The 20,993-nt window shown below is 46.3% G+C and overlaps 1 protein-coding gene across 4 annotated transcripts in view; it reads right to left on the reverse strand.

The window, feature by feature from the left end:
* tmem117 (transmembrane protein 117) overlaps nucleotides 1-20,993 on the reverse strand; it is a 383,404-nt gene that overhangs the window by 62,972 nt on the left and 299,439 nt on the right. For all 4 annotated transcript variants that reach the window (XM_078567892.1, XM_078567889.1, XM_078567890.1 and 1 more), the window contains one exon: nucleotides 13,449-13,608. In XM_078567892.1, coding sequence (XP_078424018.1) covers nucleotides 13,449-13,608 — 160 coding nt within the window. The remainder of the gene's footprint in view (nucleotides 1-13,448; nucleotides 13,609-20,993) is intronic.

A 20,993-nucleotide genomic window follows, 5' to 3' on the forward strand; every position in this document is an offset into this window, starting at 1 on the left:
TTCTCACATCACTTCTCTCAAGTCAAGTCTGAATCTGGATTGACACTAGTTTAGTATTTGTGCAAAGTACTGCTTCACACCAATGCTATATTGCAGTATAAAAGCATTTTTACAGATGTAAGGGAAATCAACAGTGAACTAAGAGGAAGCACAAGCGGAGAAGGAAGTGGGTGACAGAACAACACATGGAGAGGGGAGAATACCATAATGCTCACCAGGTATTACTATTTTGCTGCAGGGTTGAATTACTGACTTATGTGTCTGGAAATACATCTCAGCCCTTATATCGTACCGTAACAGAGTACTGTGTAGAGAGACCAATATTTCACCATCTCCTTCTGCCGTTAAACAAAATAACATTTTGGGTCCTGATTACATCAAAGTGGGTCAAATTTAGATTAACTGCATTCTTAGGAACATGAGCATTGGCATATAATAATCAATTTATCCAGAAACATTAATTTGCATTTTTCTATGTCAAATGTAGCACAGTCCAACGCACTGCTGGTCTGACCCTCCATGATGTCCCATTGAACTTCAGAAGACACAACGGCAAGCTCCACCTTGTCTCTTACATTGAGGGCAAGAGGGTGTCCAATTTGGAAAATATTTTAACGAGGTTTACGGTTTACCAAGAATTGATTTAGAGACTTCCAGCATTTTATTACTTATGGCCTTTAGCTGATCTAAATCCTAAATCCAGCACTAAATTGAAATGAAGCAAAGAGAATGCTAAGAACGGGGGGAGATGGCGGCATAGTGGTAGTGCCACTGGACTAGTAATCCAGAGACCCAGGCTAATATTCTGGGTACATGAGTTCAAGTCCCACCATGCCAACTGGTGGGATTTGATTTCAATTACTAAATCTGGAATATTTATGATGACCATGACCTGGTTCACTCATGTCTTTTAGGGAGGGAAATCTGCCCTCCTTACCTGGTCTTACCTACATGTGACTCCAGTTCCACAATAATGTGGTTAACTGAAATGGTCTACTCAGTTCAAGGGCAATTAGGGATGGGCAACAAATGTTGACATTGCCAGCAACACCCATATCCAATGAAAAAATAAATTTACAAAAACATTTATCTCAGTCTTATTATGAAATATCATGCAATATTTAAGTTGCTAAAATCTACAACATTATTAAAATCTACAAAATAGTCAAATGCATCCTTGCCTCTCTTTTTCAAATGTTGGTAAGTCTAAGGCACGAAGCCAAGACACTGCTGATCTGATTCTTGTCAGGCTCCTTATTGAAATATCAATCATGTCAACGTAACTGGAAATGAAAAGGTCCATACTTATTAAAGCTGGTTTTAAACTGACACAATAATGAGGGTAATTTTACAGGCCTCTGCTGTTGACGTGGGACAGTGCATTTGACCGAAAAATCACGACTTGTGCGAATTTCTGAAATGCTGTGCCACATTACCCCCGTCTAATTGCTTGTAATTTCTTTTTTTCCCTTCGTCTTTTAGCTCCTTTGTTACGGTGTCCATTTTCTGACACATTTAACGTAATTTCAATCACAAGCAATGTTTAGATGGATGTTTGTGACATTCTCCATGAAACTCAATTAACTGGAAAGCTTCTAATGACAATCAATTTAAAGCACCAAATTACAGAGAAGCACATTTTTGTATTATTCCTCAGGTTTGACAGCGGGGATGAGGCATTTGTGCTTTTCCCTACTGCAGTTTACAAGCACTGCTGAATATTAGAAACTAAAATTCAGGAAGCATTTCTTCAGTCAACTTGTATTTTATTCTCACCCTGCAGGAGCGTGTCTTCCTGTACCAAACAATGAACAAATGGGGGATTAACTCACAAGCCTTGTCAATGGTGAGCCTTTCAAAGTTGCCAGAAAGAAATGTAGGGTGGATTAAATGGCACTTCTTTCAGTATTACTCTCCTCCCTGTCTAGTTCCAATATTGACTGATTTTATTTCAGATCTGCAGTTTATTTTGTTTATAAAGGAACAGGTAGGTTTTTTTTATTCATTCATGGGATGTGGGCATCGCTGGCTAGGTCAGCATTTATTGCCCATCCCTGCTTGCCCTTGAGAAGGTGGTGGTGAGCCGCCTTCTTGAATCACTGCAGTCCATGTGGTGTAGGTACACCCACAGTGCTGTTAGGGAGGGAGTTCCAGGATTTTGACCCAGTGATAGTGAAGGAACGGCTGATATATTTCCAAGTCAGGATGGTGTGTGACTTGGAGGGGAACTTCCAGGTGGTGGTGTTCCCATGCATCTGCTGCCCTTGTCCTTCTAGATGGTAGAAGTCTTGGAACTGGATGATGCTGTCACAGGAGGCTTGCTGCAGTGCATCCAGTAGATGGTACACACTGCTGCCACTGTGTGCTGGTGGTGCAGGGAGCAAATGTTTAAGATGGTGGATGGGATGCCAATCAAGCTGGTTGCTTTGTCCTGGACGGTGTCAAGCTTCTGTTGTTGGAGCTAGATTCGTCCAGGCAAGTAGACAGGATACCATCACACTCCTGACTTGTACCTTGTAGATCGAGGACAAGCTCTGGGGAGCCAGGAGGTGAGTTAGTCACTGCAGAATTCCCAGCCTCTGACCTGCTCTTGTAGCCACCGTTTTATATGGTTGGTCCAGTTTAGTTTCTGGACAATGGTAACCCCCCAGGATGTTGATAGTGGGGGATTCAGCAATGATAATGCCATTAAATGTCAAGAGGTGATGATTAGATTCTTTCTTGTTGGAGATGGTCATTGCCTGGCACTTGAGTGGTGCGAATCTAACTTGCCACTTATCAGCCCAAGCCTGAATGTTGCCCAGGTAAGCAATATATAAGCAAATCAGTGAACTGAATAAAATAAATGGCTGTGATTGTAGTTGTTGGAGGCCCAATCATCTTATCCCCGGATCATCAGGAGTTCCTCAGGTGGTTTCCTAAACTCAACCACCTTCAGTTGCTTCATCAACGACCATCCCTCCATCAAAAGGTCAGAAGTGGAGATGTTTGCTGCTGGTTACACAATGTTCACCACCATTCACGATGACTCAGATAATGAAACAATCTGTGCCTGTATGCAGCAAGAACTGGACAACATTCAGGGTTTGATAAAGTAGACCAGAATTGGGTTCCATAAATATAAGATAGTCACCAGTAAATCCAATTGGGAACTCACGATATGCTTCTTTACACAGAGAGTGGTTAGAATATGGAATGTACTCCCACAGACAATGGGCAGAATTTAGCCCTCAGATGGCAGGCAGGCCCCACTGGCTCGGCAGCGGGCGGGCAGCCGACCCCCGCCGCCGAAACGGGGCCCGCCGCCATTTTGAGTGAGCGGGCCAATTAAGGCCCGCCCAGCGGCATCCCCGACGGGAAGTGCTACGCACTTCCTGTTCCGGGGGGGGAGGGAATCCCCAACTGTCAAAGAGCACACTGCTCCCTGAGGCAAAGTCCTGTCTCAGGGAGTTTAGTGAACGGTAAGTAAAGTCAAAAAATAAAAACATTTAAAAATTATTAACATGTCCCCCTCATGTGACAATGTCACACGAGATGGGACATGTTGAAAACAAACTCATAAAATTTATTAAATTTTTACAAAACAGTAATGAAACTTCATCCCGCCAGCGGATGAAGTTTCATTAATAATCTGGAGCCCGCTGGGGCTCCTGGCCTGCCCGCCAGCCTTAAGGTTGGCCGGGCAGGGCATTTAACTATCTTAAAGAGCCTGTCAATGGTCTTAATTGGCCATTGACAGGTTGGCGGGCGGACAGCTGATTTCGCTGTCTGCCCACCTGCCTTAAGATTTAAATGGCCCGGGATGACATCGGGGGATTCCACCCGACGTCATCCCGTGTCATTTTCCCCTCGGTAAGCGGGCCCCGCCCCCAAATCGCCGAGGGGAAAATCCTGGCCAACAGCTGAGGCAAATAGCATCGATGCATTCAAGGGGAAGCTAGGTAAGCACATGAGGGAGAGAGGTATAGAAGGGGCTCAGCTGAAAAGGCTTGGGAGGAGACTCATGTAGATTATAAACTTGTTGGGCTGAATGGCCTGTTTCTGCGCTGTAAATACTTTGTAACTTTGTCATCCAAAAACTGATGACTAAATGTACACTGAGTTCAGGATCACCTCACTCTTTACTGCAGCTTGTTGGAGTTCAAAGGTGACATTTGCTCTGATGAGATAGCTGCTGTATCTTCATTATTTTAATTTCATGCCTCAAAATACAGGGTTGTCTTTTTAGCCCTTTACTTGATGTCGTTTCTTCATCTGCTAAGGACAATCTCCCACCTATGCAGTCCTGGATGCTGCAGTAACACTAGCCTGGTATCAGCTCTTTAAACAACAAATAGGAAAGGATGGACACAATGCAAGATAATGTATCGGTTTCGAGCAGGGAAATAGAGAATCATGCGTCCAGATAATATGCAAACCTATTATAATCCAAGCATCATAAAACACAGGAAAAACACTGCAAAAAAAAAAATCAAAAGGGAGCCTAATGTTGAAGCATTAATGCTCACCATCTCTGAATAACAGCATTTTCCTTCACCTTCAAATAACATCACATGAGAGAGAACCATTAAAATAAATTAAAATAACTGAAGGCTGAATTACCAGGCCACACTGATGAGAAGGAAGCCTTGCCAGTGAACTCTGACACATACTTATTCTTTCACTATAATAAGAGGAATCAGAGGAGGGGGAGGGAGCTTTATTTTGTTCTGTATTTTTCGGCTATAGAATTAGTTTAAAAAGTAGCTGTAAATCTAGTGCTGCAAGGTTAGGGACAGAGCGACAGCTAAAGCATATGAAACGACCGCTCCAATAAGGTTTCTGATTATTGGGTAGTTACATCAATGCAATAATGGTAGTTTATTCTTATAATCATCTCTCTCTGAAGCATGCAGCTCGGTATTATAAAGAAAGATGATCAGCACTTGTGTAGATGATGAATAGAACCTAACTCAGTCATTTCTGGGGTACATACCGGCAAGTATTAATTCTTTGCAAACTATGCTCAGTCCTGGTGGCAAAAGGACATGCCAGCTTAATCCACGAATAGGAAATCACAGAGGAAAGAATCAGTGATTGCTGCGGTGCTAAGATCTAACCAAGAGGTAGGGGGTGGACGGGGAAAGAAGTGGAAAGGGGGCCAATAAATAGAGACAGATATGGCAAGGGACTACTTTGTAGCAGAGATGAAACACTATCTGCTCCCAGATTAGTGTTTCCTGTCACTAATGGTTGCTGTTGACAAGTTTAAATCCTATAAATTGTGACTGCTGCTCAATGTTGTGTCAGAAACAAAAGTGAGAGACCTACAGGGAAAACCTATGGATATAATAAAAAAGAACTTGCATTGGCAAAGTAGGGATGTTTCAAAGCCAATTCACAGCCGATTAATTATTTCTCAATTGCAGCCACTGTTATTGTAGGCAAATGTGGCAGTCAATTCATAGACACCAAAATCCCACAATCAAACAGATGGAGACAAATTACCAGTTTATCAGTTTTTGAGGTATTGGTACAGCACCTGCTCATCTTCAAATAGTGTCAAGCAATCCTTTACATTACAAATTTTACTCAGAAATGGTGTAGTTTAGTTGAAGGATTAATTCGGACAATAACTAGTATTGAGGATGAGGGAATCACTCGTTCACCAGATCTGAATGTGTATCAGAACAAAAACTTGCATTTATATAGCGCCTTTAGCATAGTAAACAACCCCAAGACAATTTACAGTAGTATAATCAGACAAAAATTGACACTGTGTCAAAGAAGGAGACATTAAGATAGATGACCAAAGGCTTAGTCAAAGAGGTAGAGCTTAAGGAGCATTGTAAAGGAGGCATTAGTGAGCCAGTTGGGGTTTTTTTACAGCAATCGATGATAGTTTCATGGTCACCATTACTGAGTCTAGCTTTTAATTCCAGATTTATTAATTAAATTCCACCAGCTTGTGGAGAGGGTTGGGGAAGAAATTTGGGATCATATATACCGTGTAATTTTCAGTATTAATTGTTGGTCGGTATATGGTATTCTGGGTGAAATAATCATCAAAAGTAGTAGCATGCATGCTAATTAACGTTTAAAAAGGGTTATCACTTATTAACTGAGAAACGCATCAGCACTTATATGCTTAATGGACATTCTTACTTGTCTATTACCTTCATTTATAATATTCAACACTGGAAAATATTTTCAAAAGTATCTAATTTCTTTTGTCACTATAAAAAATGCATACCACATGACAATTTAATACATCATTCTGAGTTTCGCTAAATACATAAAAACTGTTTCTGTTAGGTACAATAATAAAGTTAGTTTTTTTTTCTTTGATGATGAATATAATGAGCAAATGCATTCATTTAGGTACATTAAGTTTGTTAAAACGAAACAAATGGGAGATATGGTAGTGAAGTGGTAATGTCACTGGACCAGTAATCCAGAGGCCCAGATCATGGCAGCTGGTGGAATTTAATTAATAAATGTGGAATTAAAAGCTAGCTTCAGTAACGAATACAATGAAACTATCATTGATTGCTGGAAAACAAAAACCCATCTGGTTAACTAACTCTTTTAAGGAAGGAAATCTGCCGTCCTTACCTGGCCTGGTCTGGCGTACATGTGACTCCAGGCCCAGCCCTCTGAAATGGCCTAGCAAGCCACTCAGTTGTATCAAAAGGAATGAAACCAGACAAACCGCCCCAGCATTGACCAAGGCACCAGAAACAACAACACCAAACCCAGTCCTGGCAACTTGTAAAGTCCACCTTACCAATACTGGGGGCATGTGCCAAAATTGGGAGAGCTGTCCCACAGACTAGTCAAGCAACAACCTGACATAGTCATACTCGTAGAATCATACCTCATTACAGCCTTGGTCCAAACATGGGCAAAAGAGCTGAACTCCCGAGGTGAGGTGAGAGTGACTGCCCTTGACATCAAGGCAGCATTTGACTGAGTGTGGCATCAAGGAGCCCTGGCAAAACTGGCGTCAGTGGGAATCAGCGGGAAAACTCTCCACTGGTTGGCGTCATAACTAGCACAAAGGAAGATGATTGTCGTTGTTAGAGGCCAATCATCTCAGTCCTGGGACATGGCTGCAGAAGGGTAAGTGTCCTAGGCCCAACCATCTTCAGCTGCTTTGTCAATAGCCTTCCCTCCATCATAAAGTCAAAAGTGGGGATGTTTGCAGATGATTGCACAGTGTCAACATCACTTGGGACTCCTCAGATACTGAAGCAGCCCATGTCCATGTGCAGCAAGAATGATAGGTGGCAGGTAACATTTGCACCACATAAGTGCCAGGCAATGACCATCTTGAACAAGACAGAATCTAACCATCTCTCCTTGATATTCAATGACATTATCTTTGCTGAATCCCCCACTATCAACATTCTGGGGGTTACCATTGATCAGAAACTGAACTGGACCAGCCTGTCCACCATCTAGGAGGCACAAGTCAGGAGTGTGATGGAATACTTTCCACTGGATGAGTGCAGCTCCAACAACACTGAAGAAGCCTGACACCATCCAGGGCAAAGCAGCCAGCTTGATTGGCACCCCATCCACCATCTTCTACATTCAATCATTCACTCCCTCCACTACCAACACACAGTGGCAGAAGTGTGTACCATCTACAAGATGCACTGCAGCAACTCACCAAGCCTCCTTTGACAACACTTTCCAAACCCGCAACCTCTACCAACTAGAAGGACAAAGGCAGCAAATGCACAGGAACACCACCACCTGCAAATTCCCCTCCAGGTCACACACCATCCTGATTTGGAAATATATCACCGTTCCTTCACTGTCACTGAGTCAAAATCCTGGAACTCCCTTCCTAACAGCACTGTGGGTATACCTACACCACCTGGACTGCAGCGATTCAAGAAAGCAGCTCACCACCACCTTCTCAAAAGCAATTAGGGGTTGGCAATAAATGCTGGCCTGGCCAGCAATGGCACACCCGGTGAAAGAACTAAAAGAAAATGTTCTTTCAATTCCTTATTCCTTTTACCTTAAAAGCTGCGGGTTTTAGCTTTAAATATGGTTCAATTTAAATCATTGATATTAAAATTTTAAAAGAACTAAATTCCTTATACATTTGTTAAAAGGGTTCAAACCTCACCATGGCAGCTGGTGGAATTTAAATTCGATTAATAATCTGTAATTGAAAGGCTAGTTTCAGTCATGGTGATCATGGAGCCATTGGCGATTGTCATAAAAACCCATGGGCTGAATTTTCTGGCTGGCAGGGGGCGCAGAGCAGGAGTGGGCACGGACAGGCGCAGACCGATCGCCATCGGCGATTGGGTCCACGCCACCATTTTACGCAGGTGGGCCAATTAAGGCCCGCCCAGCGTACTTCACGACTCCTGTGCACAGCAGGAGTGGGCGGGCTGTAGCAGGAGTGCTCAGCTCACTGGGTCCAATGGCGACCCAGCGGCCTGTATAAAGGAGGGTCCTGGCAGCCTTGGAAAGGCTGCTCGCAATGGCTGGGCGAAGGGCTCTACAGGGGGGCAATGGAAGTGAAGCAAGTCCGGAGGGTAGGCCATCGGGGCAGGCCAGGCCGGAGGGCAGGGCGGGGGCCAGTGTGCCCCCCGTTTTTCCGATGACTGCCTTGCTGCCCTCCTCGAGGAGGTGGCAGCGCGGCGGGAGGTGCTGGTTCCCCAGGACGGGAGGAGAGGCCCCCCCACATGACAAAATGTGCCTGGGAGGAGGTGGCGGAGGTGGTGAGCTCCCGCGACGTGGTATGGCGCACCTTGATCCAGTGTCAAAGCGCTTCAACGACTTGTTGCACTCTGGCAGGGTGAGGACCATGTTGGCATTGGTCATTTAACCCAGCAGGTCAGCTCTCCCCCTGCTGCACCGCCCCCCCACCCCCCACCAAGTCAGCATAGTGACTGCATTGAATCATTGATGCCATGTGTCCTTCGCTGGGTGGGCCAGCAGATATTGCCCATGCCGAGGTCACCCTGAGAGGGTGGTGAAGAGATGGGTTCTGTGCCTGCAGCATGTGTTACACTGAGACCCACATGACTATTTTGGGGGCAACCTGGAGGAGCTGCACCTAGGCGCAGTGCTGGAACTGCAGGACATGTCCAAGTCAGGGTGATGACATGCTGGGAGGGGAGCTTCAAGATGGCATGGCAACGAACCATCTGCTGCCCTCTGCGCTCCACATGCTTGCGCCTTCTTGCTATGGAAGGATATACCGTGTGGCCAAAGGGGGGCTGAGAGGGTAGGGAACAGGCCTAGCATCTTTGTGTGCGTGTTTGGCAGCAGCGGGATGAGGAGGCACTGGAGCCCTGCAATGTCCCACTCTGGTTGGGGTGGGCCGTGCGCAAAGAGAGTCCATGTACAACTTGCACAAATCAATGCTCTTCTCTCATTTTCAGGAGGAGAATGCTCAAAGTGCTGCAGAGCGTGTGAAGACTGGTGGCGGCCAGGCGCAGTTAGCCATTCTCAGCCAGTTTGAGCAGGAGGCCCTGGATTTGGAGAGGCGCCATGTGCCCAGGTCTACTGGTGTAGGTGAGGCTGGGGTGCCACGGGCAGGTATGTACGCCCAGCAATGAGGTCACCATTGTTCTCCCAACAGCCATAGTGGTGCTGAACTTTAAGTGATTTAATTTTGCAACATGGCTTGACCATTGCTTATGGAAGGATGAGCGCGTAATGATCCGGGGGACAGGGATGCTCTTTGACATTGTCTCCCCGTTAACTGATCCACTGTCCTTGTTCTTCCTTTCAGCATCAGCGGAGCAGGGCCCGGGAGGAGGAGCAGCAGGGGACCCCTCTCACACCTGAGGGCCCTGAAGTCTCACCTGCGTCACACCATCTCTGCCAGGCAGACACCAGCGCAGATACTAGCACCTCAGTGGGGAACTAGAACATCGGCTAGTGTCCCGGGACACAGCGGTGAGGGCACTTCACAGTCGCTGGAGGAGCTGGCAGAGACAGAGAGTGCCCATGATGCCAGCAGTCAGAGGACTGCAGGGGACCAGGCACATGCTCAGTCGGTGCCTGATGATGTGACACTGGAGTCGTCCACAACGCAGCAGGTGCAGGAAATGCGGCCGGGTGTGCTGGAGCATCTGGGGGAGATACATGAGGCTATGCTTGGCGTGGTCTCCGTGGTGGAGGAGTCTACGCCTACGCAGACGATCACCGAAGCAATGAGCCACATGACCGAGCGCCATGCGTCCTCCATGGAGAGTGTGGTGACTTTTGTGGAGAGGCTCCTCCAGGAGACACATCAGGGCTTCCTGAGGATGCACTCAGACCAGCAATCCCTCACACTGGCATTGACCTCAGCTGCTCATTGCCAGTGTGGGTGATGGTCTGGGCACCAAGTTTCCCAGCTCGGTGCCCATCCATCAGTGGTGAGCAGCGAGGTCCGAAGTGACCTCATGTTGGTGCAGCAGCTGCCTGGCGTCTCTGTGGGCACCTCACAGGGCGCTTTGGATGGAGGCGGCAGCTCCTCCGCCCCTCTCCCAGTGACCATCGCATCCAGTGAGGCTGCGACAACTGGGGAGATGCCAGCTGTGGAACTGGCAGATACCTCCCAGGCGGGGCCAGCACAGGCTCCACGGTCCAGAGGACGACCGCCAAGGTCATCGAGGCCAACAGGACAGCAGGGTCAGCAGGCTGGCTCAGATGCCAATCCCAGCGATGGGACAGCACCAAGACGTAGCACCCGTAAACGTAAACATAGGCACCTTAGGCACACCACAGGTTTCTCACTGGTGCTTTTGTGTTGGCCCGAGATGAGGTCTTTATGATTTGCTTTGAATTGGAACACCAATGTCATTTGTTTGGCTTAAGTTTCTTTGCCTGTGATATTAAGTTCAGACATGTGCCCATGGCTGAGGGTGCCTCTTTTCTTCTGCATGTGTACGGTTTCCAAAAATGTTAGGAGCACTTTGTGGGAAATTCAGTTTTATTAGCAAGGCCCTTAGTTACTGTTCCTAACCTGGCAGGTTTGGCACTTAGGTGTCGAGTATGGAGCCTACAGCCCAGATTTGTCCTGGAGGTCCATCTGTGGTGTACTAGCTGAAGGTTCGTTGGATTAAAGCCTCCCGGGTGTCCCTGCCTCCCTGCAGTATGCCCAGGTCAGTGTCTACCCCCTCAGCATTTCCCTGTGCGTGCTCATCCTCGGACTCACTGTTGGACTCTCCGTGTGCAGCTGCAGCTTTTGCGTCGATGTCTTCATCGTCCACTGCGTCCCCCCTTTCCAGCGCACGATTGTGGAGAGCGCAGCATGCAACCACTATCACCGACACACGATCTGGGGGGTACTGGAGTGCGCCCCCCTGAGCGGTCCAGGCATCGGAAGCGCATCTTGAGAAGACCGATGGTTCTCTCCACCACAGCCCTTGTGTAGACGTGGCTCCTATTGTACTGCTGCTCAGCTTCTGTTCTTGGATGGCAGAGAGGCATCATGGGCCACCTTCTGAGGGGATAGCTCTTGTCACCCAGCAGCCACCCATCCAGCCGGGCTGGAGCACTGAAGAGCCCCGGCACCTGGGAGTGTCTGAGGATGTAGGCGTCGTGGGAGCTGCCTGGGTACCTTGCACAGACTTGTAGAATCAGCATCCTGTGATCACACACTATCTGCACGTTCATGGAGTGGAAGCCCTTCCTGTTGATGAAGGCACCGGGCTCACCTGCTGGCGCCTTGATGGCCACATGTGTACAGTCTATTGCACCCTGGACACGGGGGAAGCCAGCAATGGCCACAAAGCCTCTGGCTCGCTGTGTCTGGCTTGTCAGATCCCAACGGAAGTGGATGAAGGTCAATGCCCGTCTGAACAGAGCATCTGTAATCTGCTTGACACAAGTGTGGACAGCTGATTGGGAGACACCGTAAAGATCACCCACTGACCCCTGGAAGGAGCCAGAGGCATAGAAGTTGAGGGCAGCTGTGCCTTTAAAACCACTGGAATGGGGTGTCCACCCACACAGTTAGGGGAGATCTCAGGCCCAATCATCTGACAGATATAGTTGACTGTCTCTCTTGAGAGACGGAGCCTCCTTCGGCACTGCACCTCAGACATATTGAGGTAACTGCTTCACTGCCTGTCTACCCTGGCAGCAGGATAGTGGCATCTTCTACGGCCCCTTCCTCCTTGGTGCACCTCTTGGCCCTGCGCCCCTTGTGCCTGCGCCTGTCCTCCCAAAGGTGGCTCCCCTGGAGGCTGAATGTGCCCTGCTGGCCTCCTCCCCCATTTATCCCTCCCCTCCTCCTCAGAGGAGCTGCCTCCAGTGGACAGATCAGCTCCCATTCCCAGTCTATGGGAAGGCTTCCTGAAACATGCCGGCCCAAAAAAGATTCCTCACTGCAGAGTGCTGACCTGAAGGTTAAGAGTCCAGACAAAGCTGCTGGTATGTGTTTTCAAGCTTTGTAGATCACACAGGCAGGTTTCAATAACTTTGAAAAATCAATATTTGACAGAGCACACTCACAACCCCACTGAGCCCTCTTATCCCGCCCATGGATGAGGTTTATATAAATGTGTCCTACCCGCCTGCCCGTTGCGTGGACCTGAAGATTGCACGGGTGCCAAAAAAATCAGCATCAACTGGTGAGTCAAGGGCCTTAAGTGGCCAGTTAATTAATGGCGGGCGTGCAGCAGATATCATCGCGTGCCTCGCCCAATGAAATATCGCGATGGCGCACGGTGACGTCGGGACGCTTGCCCAACGTCACCGTACGTCATTTTACACGCGGACGTGCAGGGAAAATTCTGCCCCATCTATCTGGCCCACTAATGAATCTGCCATCCTTACCCAGTCTGGCCTACATGTGACTCCAGACCTACAGCAACATGGTTGACTCTTAACGGCCTGCTGAAATGGTATGGCAAGCCACTCGGTTCAAGGGCAATTAGGGATGGGCAACGAATGCTGGCCTTGCCAGCGACAGCCACAACCCATGAAAAAATTAAATTAAATTAAAAGGCACTAAAACCCTTAGGATGCTGGTTGTCACAGAGGTACACTTAGGCATGGAAAATACATTTCTTTCAGTCTTCAAAAGGACTTATCTATGCTGTGCTTTGTGAACTGATTTCCCTGAGAAACTAGAGAAACTAGAGATACTTAGACCATTTTCCAAACATTTAGGGTGTGGTTTTCCAACCCCAACCGCCACTGGGATCGTCCGGTCCCACCTAAAGTCAATTGGACTGTTCGCTGGGCAATCGCTTCCCCCGCGGTGGGTCCTCCCACAGCAGGGCCAGACAATCCCGGCCTTAGATGACCCTATTACATAAACGTGTGGTAATTATAACTAGATGACCATCTATGTTGGTCGTAATCAGGTCCCAGAATGATGCTATCGAACATCAGTAAGGACTATGCCTCCCACGGTGCTTACCAACAGAACTGAACGTAATGCAGCTTTGAAAAGTAAATCTTAGTTTTTGAAGAATTAACAAATCAAGCACCAATACCTGCATGACGATGAGGAGGTCAAAAACCAGGATAAAAGAGGCCAAAAAGGCTCTGGAGACTTCATCACTTGGCAAAAACCCTCGGTTCAGCTTGTCCCAACTGATCCAGTCAGTGGTGATGACAACAACGACAACACTTGTCAGGATGATCAGCACAGACCTGTGAGCAGAAAAGATAAATACATTTTCACTTGCTGCCCGTAAGTTAACAAAGGGAATGGTGCAAAAGCTTTTTTTTGGCGATTCTCAAATTAAAAGTTTTAATTTTTATTTTTCACAAACACAAGTATTCATTTACGAAAACAGACCTAATTTTCTTCATGTACGTCAGCTTTTTACCTGGTCATTACATTCCTGTGCATCCTTCTTTTAGTTGGGTGATTGGCCAACATCAACTAATCTACAATAATCGGTCTATCTGTTGTTAGCTGAAGAAGTAAACAAAACATCCATTTCTTTCTGATTGGCTGTCCTATTCTGTACATGGTTCAGAACACTCAAGGCCCATCGTGCTTTGAGAAATGTGGCTGCTATTGTGTAATGTAGGAGTCTTCACTGCTATGCTGCTTATCAATTCTCACAAACACCAATGTCTAAACAAAATGGACCCAAAACAGGACAGTGTAAGGGTCAGCAGATTATTCCACCATCAAGTCCACTACACCAAAAGCCAATCTGTTTTCTCCCAATGTCACAATCAGAATCAGAAATGGAAATCCCCTTTGTTTTTTACCCCCTCTAATCCATGGGCACTTTTGAACGCCCCCACAGTTGTCATATCTGTGATTAGTCAACTTGCCTCAGGTCAAGAATCCACTTGAGAGCTCATGGTCTAAACGACAAACTAATGTATCATCTCCACATGTTGAGGGATAGCAGTTTTCTTTTTCTATTCCAATTTTCCCTCTGATTTCCTGCCATTTACCTTCCTTTCCTGAAGGCTGCAATTTTTGTTGTAGAAGATGAGAATTTCATTGGCACCTCACCCAAGCTGTCTCCTCCCAAGTATGAGTTTTAATAAAGAACTTCAGCAGGATAAGCAGTCACTGAAGATGTCACAGCCAGGGTGTCTCTGTTCTCAGAGTGAAGAATCCTTTCTGTTCATGTAACTAATTGTGCGAGGGAACAGGTAGGGCCACATGGTCCTGCCATTTTGTACAAGAAAATGCACTATCCGCTTATGTTACTGGTAGTTGATAGGGTTGGTGTTGAATTTGTTTCTTCAAGCAAGTGAGCTATCTGCAATTTATTTAATAAATCTGCGGAATATGTCATTGATGTTTCTAGTGGCAACCTGGAAGAATTCCCGAAACATAAAAGTTCAAGTTCACTTAAATTAACCTAGCATTGCAATGCTTGCAGTTTATTTTAGAGGTAGGAGAATAAGGCTGTTAATGACCCTGCCTCCACTGCTCTCTGGGGAAGAGAATTCCACAGCCTAAGTTCTCTCTGGGAGAAAAAAAAATTCTCCTCATCTCCATCTTAAATGGGAGACCACTTTTTAAAAACTCTGCTCCCTAGTTCTACATGTTCCTTTCCTAGAACATAATGTCTTAATATTGAGATGTGACACCACAATTGGACAGCACTTGTTGAATAATCCTGAGTGTACTAAGATTTACATGAGCAGCCAATTTAAGATTATCCGTCAGCCTCGTAATGTGGTTTACTTTTGCTTGCTAAAAGCTAGATATATTCATAGACAGAGACTTGTCCTCTTCAGGCAAAAGGAACATGTCGAGCCTTTTATGAATTAAACAAAAGCATGGTGGACAATAGTTCCCTGGTGCATTCTCCATGGCAACACCTCGAGCAATCAGATTCAATTTGCCAACCAATCAGCTCTCTTTTTATACGCAGTATAAATTATTGCTCCCTTTGAAATTTGGTATTCTTGTGTCTGTCCTGATGAGTGCAGGATGGAAAGCTTCAACAACATGTCTCTTTTTCCAGCAATGGTCAAGTAATGATTTGTTTTCGTTCGTCATGGTCGTCTTGCATATACATGTAATTTCTTTCAACAAAATTTCAATATTTGTTATCACATCTGTGTGTCAACATTTTGCCTAGGTAATTTTCTATATCCATATGTGTATTGGAAACTGCCTATGTAAACCATCACACTTTAATTATATCCTCCTACCCAGTGGCAGCACTGTAGCACCTCAGCATGTGTCTTCTGTTTCCCAAATTACTGCGCTTTTCCACTTAATGAGGATCAGAACATATGACTTTCAAATGGAGATTGAGTTCAGTATGCATTGTGTTTATATAATGCCTTTAACATAGCAAGATGGTCCAAGGTGCTTCACAACAGCATTATCAATAAAAATGATTGTAGAGCCACAGTAAGAGATATCATGACAGATGGCCAAAAACTTGGCTTTAAGAAGCATCTTAAAGGAGGGAGAGGTAAGGAGGCAGAGAGATTTAGGGAAGGAATGCCAGAGATTAGGGGTAAGACAGCTGACAGCCACCAATGGTGGAGTGATTAAAACTTAGGGTGCACAAGGTGCAAGAAATGAAGCAGGACAGAGATGTTGAAGGCTTATAGGGCTGGCAAAGTTTATAGAGATAGGGAGGGGTGAGGCTATAGGGGGCAGCTTTGAAAACAAGAATAAGAGCTATAAAATGAAGGCATTTCCTGACTGGGATCCAAGTAGGTCGGCGAGCACAGAGATGACAGATGAATAGGACTAGGTGAGAGTTAGGACACAAGCTGCAGAATTTTGGATCAGGACAAATTGATGCAAGTTGGTGATGGAAAGCCAGCCAAGAGATCATTGGGATCATCAAATCTAGTCCAATTATCCTGGTCTTCAAACCTCAATTTCCCCTGAAAACTACACTTGGGGCAGGATTTTCTGCTCTGCGTGCGGGCGCGCGCCCGACACGCCTGAGCGTGAAATAGCACGAGATGACGTCAGGCGAGCGTCCCGACATCATTGCGCACTTGCGCGATATTTCGGTCGGTGGGCATGCACGAGATTTGGCAGCAGGCCCGCCGACAGCTAGAGGCCTAAGTGTGTGCTCAGTGTGTGCTCCCCCCGCATATGTGCAGAGTACTGCGCTTGCGCTCCTCCTGCCCCCATCCGAGCAGCGCTGAGCTTCTCAGCACGCCTTTCACGTTGGCTGGCCATTAATTGGCACATGGCTGAATCCACCTCTTGTCATTGAGTTAATGACAGAGCATATCATTCAATGGGTGTGTCAATGTGTGGGGCAAGAGATTGCCTTCCACCCAACTGCCCTATCTTGTTTACAACTAAAGAGAAAGACTTTTAGACAATACCACAATCCACAGAAGAAACTAAACAGCAGTTTTTGCCTGCAAGTACATCACAAATCCAACAAAAAGCTGAAAAAGTCCCCATCCCAGTTAACCAGGTGTGCTACACCAGTATTAGGAAAAGAAAACTGAAGCATTTATGTCTAAAGTCACTGCGCGTAAAATTGTACTTCTCTGCCTTAGGGCACCCTCCTTTCAAAAGATGTCAAAAGGAAATTCCAAAGAAATTCCACTTTTCTCGGATTACCGTTTTGAGGTCAAGTTTAACTGCCTATCTTGATTGCACTGTATACATACATTAGGGACACAGATCTTTGTGAATCCTTAATGGTTAAAGGAAAAGGAAGATAAATGTGATTTCCACAGATGAAGAAAAAAACTTCCAACCAGAAGTGCTTTTCCTGAATGAGAAAATGAGAGGTTTTATTCAACAGCATGAAAGTTCACCGAGCCCCCACTCTCACTCCCCTGCCAGCCTAAGGGTCTTTACTTCATACATATAGATTTGTACGCATTAGATCTTGTTCTAAAGTGGATCTCATATACTTTCACTTCAGACTCCAAAGATTCTGAAAACAGGGTGATGCTTAACTTTTAAAAAGGTCCGGTTTCCAACTCTTACTTGCACACTTTGTTTACACAACCTCAAGTCCAAGAAACATTGCAAACTGCTTTTCAAAACCACCAATCTATCATTGGCCTGAGGATTAGGTTGATTTGAGGATAAATTAGCACATGCCTCTACAACATTGTAAGGATGTATTCTGGACCTCAAATACTTAAGGCGGAACCTTGTTCGAACCATAGAAAAGTTACAGCACAGAAGGAGGCCATTCGGCCCATCTTGTCCATGCCAGCCAGAGGACACCCAGGTGCCCTTTCTAATCCCACCTTCCTGCACCCGGCCCATAGCCCTGCAGCTTACAGCACTATAGGTGCAGATCCAGGTACTTTTTGAAAAGAGTTTAGAGTTTCTGCCTCTACCACCAACTTGGGAAGCGAATTTCAGACACCCACTACCCTCTACGTAAAAAAGTTCTTCCTCATGTCCCCCCTACACCTTCTGCCACTTACCTTGAATCTATGTCCCCTGGTTCTAGAATTCTCCACCAAGGGAAACAATTGTATCCTGTCCACTCTATCTATTCCCCTCATAATTTTGTACACCTCAATCAAGTCACCTCTCAGCCTCCTTTGTTCCAGGGAAAATAACCCCGACCTATCCAATCTCTCCTCGTAGCTACACTTTTCTAACCCTGGCAACATTCTTGTAAACCTCCTCTGCACTCTCTCCAGAGCTATTGCATCCTTCCTGTGATGTGGTGACCAGAACTGCACACAATACTCCAGTTGTGGCCTCACCAGTGTTTTATACAATTCCAACATTATATCCTCACTTTTATATTCTATACCTCTGCCAATGAAGGAGAGCATTCCATATGCAATATTGTTACCTATAAAAGTAATCGAGGGGCGGGGCTTTTTTCGGGTGCCCGCCCCACACTTGCTGACAACGCACCCGTCAGCGTGATCTTCCGGGAGGTGGCCTCCTAATTGCCGCCTCTGGATTCATTATCCAATTAAGGACAGTGGGCGGGTTCCTGGGGCTCTTAGCCCAATCAGAGAGCCTTCAGCTTTGGCAGGACGGTTAGTCCAATGGCAGAGGTGGGCTGCCGCTGCAAGATGGGGGGCTGCGAGGGCGTCTCCGTGTTGAGGCATCACCTGAAGAGGTTAGATTTGTCAAGAAATAAACACGAACTAGATCTTTAAGCCACCCTTGTGGAGTGGGTGCAACCAGCTGATCCGTGCAGCTCTAGTGGTCGGGGGTGGGGTGGGTTGATGGTGGATGGGTAAGGACAGGAGACCTCGCAGGCACCCCAAAGCAAGCCAATACCAGGAACCTGCCAGGTTCAGCGCTCAGTGGAGGGGCCTGTCCTCCACTGGGTCCCCACTCAGTCCACTAATAGGCAGCTAACTTTTCAAATGGACTACCCACTGCAGATGGACAGATAGCCTCAGCCGATGATGACCCACCTCCAGGAAGTCGCTCAAGGCAGGAGCACATCAGACTGTTAATCCAATGCCAGGATTTCTGAATTTCCTCCCGGTCCCAAGCCTTAGGTATGGAAAGATTTTACCCTTTATCTTTGCCCATATAACATTACTGCAATCTAATTGTGCACCCTTTAACTAAGACAATATAACTACATTCAACTCAGTTTTAAGTTTACCACTAAATAAACAATTGTATCTTGCTGAAATGCCTGTTATTCATCCACTTCCCCAAAATTATTATGTGGACTGAGCTATAGAGAAATTTACAGGCCTGATCAGCCTCTCTTCCAGCTAAAATTGCAGCAGGTCATTAGGTGGAATAGAAAGAATGTCCCAATTTGTAGGAAACAATATCCATTAAAAAAATAATAAATTGTTCTGCATTTCATTAGGGACATGACATTTGCTGACTAGCAATAAAGTAATTTCCACTAACGGTTTGAATAATAAATCTTCTATAGTCATTATGCACAAGCCATTTTATTTTAATGCACAAAAGTTCAAAACCCTCCAAATAAAAAGCTTATTTTTCAAGATGCAAACACAACAAAAATTCTACTTACATAAAATGTAAAAAGCAATCTGCATTCATCAATGTTTAGTGGTTGCAGTGATGGCTGAATGGGAACAAGGTGGGAAATTTGGTTTTGTCTTTCTGCTTTTTCCGACTTTAATTCTGGCCAGCCGCGTTTCCTGAGCATTGGGACACCCAGCAGCTCCACCAGGTCTAGGACTTGGCGGATTGAGGAGGTGAGTGCCTTTGCGCCGACCTGTCTGAGGAACCCCTACAATCGGGCACCCCCTGTATTGACCTCCCCCATGGCCTCCAAACGCACCACTATGCCACTGGCTCCCCCAACCACAAGGCCTCCTATCCCTCCCCCTTCCAGGGATCTGCTGTCCACCCAACTGATCCCCACCTCCAGCCCTGATGGATGCCCCCCCCCCACCCACCCCACAAGCATGAACTTACCTGGCTTTGCAACCTTCAGCACCCAGTTCCTCTCTCTCTCTCTCTGCAGTCTTTCCCCATTTTGCTCAGTTAACATAAAGGGGGAAACGCTGCACAATAATTTTGTGTCTTCACAACGCCAATTGGAAATCCTCAAATGAGGAGGGCGACATCAAAATTCGATTCACCACAGTTCATAGGTGGAAATTCTAGTTACTATGCAAGTTATCTAATGAAGATTGTTTAAAAATGAATTAGCAACATGCATCAAAAGCTTGCAATGGAGTCCAACTGCGTACATTGTATTTAAATAACAGGTTAGGAATTTGAAATGGTTTTCAATTTAATCATATTCAACATTTAAAAAAACATATTTATAATTTTTTTCTTAAGTTTAATACATTAAAAGATGCCTAAGTATCAACTATATTACTGTTTAATATTTATTATCAGGAAACATTGGCATTTTTGCACTTATCATATTACACCATTATTATTCCAGTTAAATTAAAGAAAGAGGCAATTAACCCGCAGCAGTGCTTTGGGACTTTGTGGTATTTACACAAGTTCTGGAGCTGGATTTTATGCTCCCCTGCTGGCATGTTTGATGGGCAGGGGGAAGAGCTCGTAAAATGTAAAGCCCACTGCCTTCCCATTCGCCCCCCACATGTCGCCCATTTTATAGGGGGTTGGTGAACGGAGGGGCCTGCTGCTGCTGGGCACATTGATGCCCTTAAGTGGTTGATTAATGGCCACATAGGTGCCCCATGCTGACCCGCTGCTATTTTGCCCAGGGCAGGGGGAGGCCCGCACCAAGCAGCTAGCCTGGCAGCTTTAGTTGCATGGACTGGAATGGGGTAAGGGGTGGAGGGAGCCTCAATTGGGTTCCCCTGTGTGATACCTCCCTTTAACCCTCCTCCCTGGCCCCTCAAACCCAGTCCCTCACACCTCCCCCCCCACCACCCCCCTCCCCTCCCCCCCTCACTGGGTCCTGCCAGCCAGGCCCCTCCGATACACCAGGTTGACCTTCAGTCAGGCCTTCATAACCTCCTTCCTTCAATGAATGGCTGTAGTCCCAGCAGAGGTCGCCATTCGAACCTGGCGCTGCTGGGATACCGAACTACTGGCCAATCCAACTGGCCGGCAACTCCCTTAAATGGAACTTCCTCCCCGGATGGGGGTAGAAGTCTCGCCCTGAGCCAATTAATGCAAGGCAGCTGGCTTTTTGATAGGTGGGCTCCCAACGCGA

The sequence above is a fragment of the Cetorhinus maximus genome, chromosome 22 (genome assembly GCF_964194155.1).
Source record: "Cetorhinus maximus chromosome 22, sCetMax3.hap1.1, whole genome shotgun sequence".
Classification (NCBI taxonomy): Eukaryota; Metazoa; Chordata; class Chondrichthyes; order Lamniformes; family Cetorhinidae; genus Cetorhinus; species Cetorhinus maximus.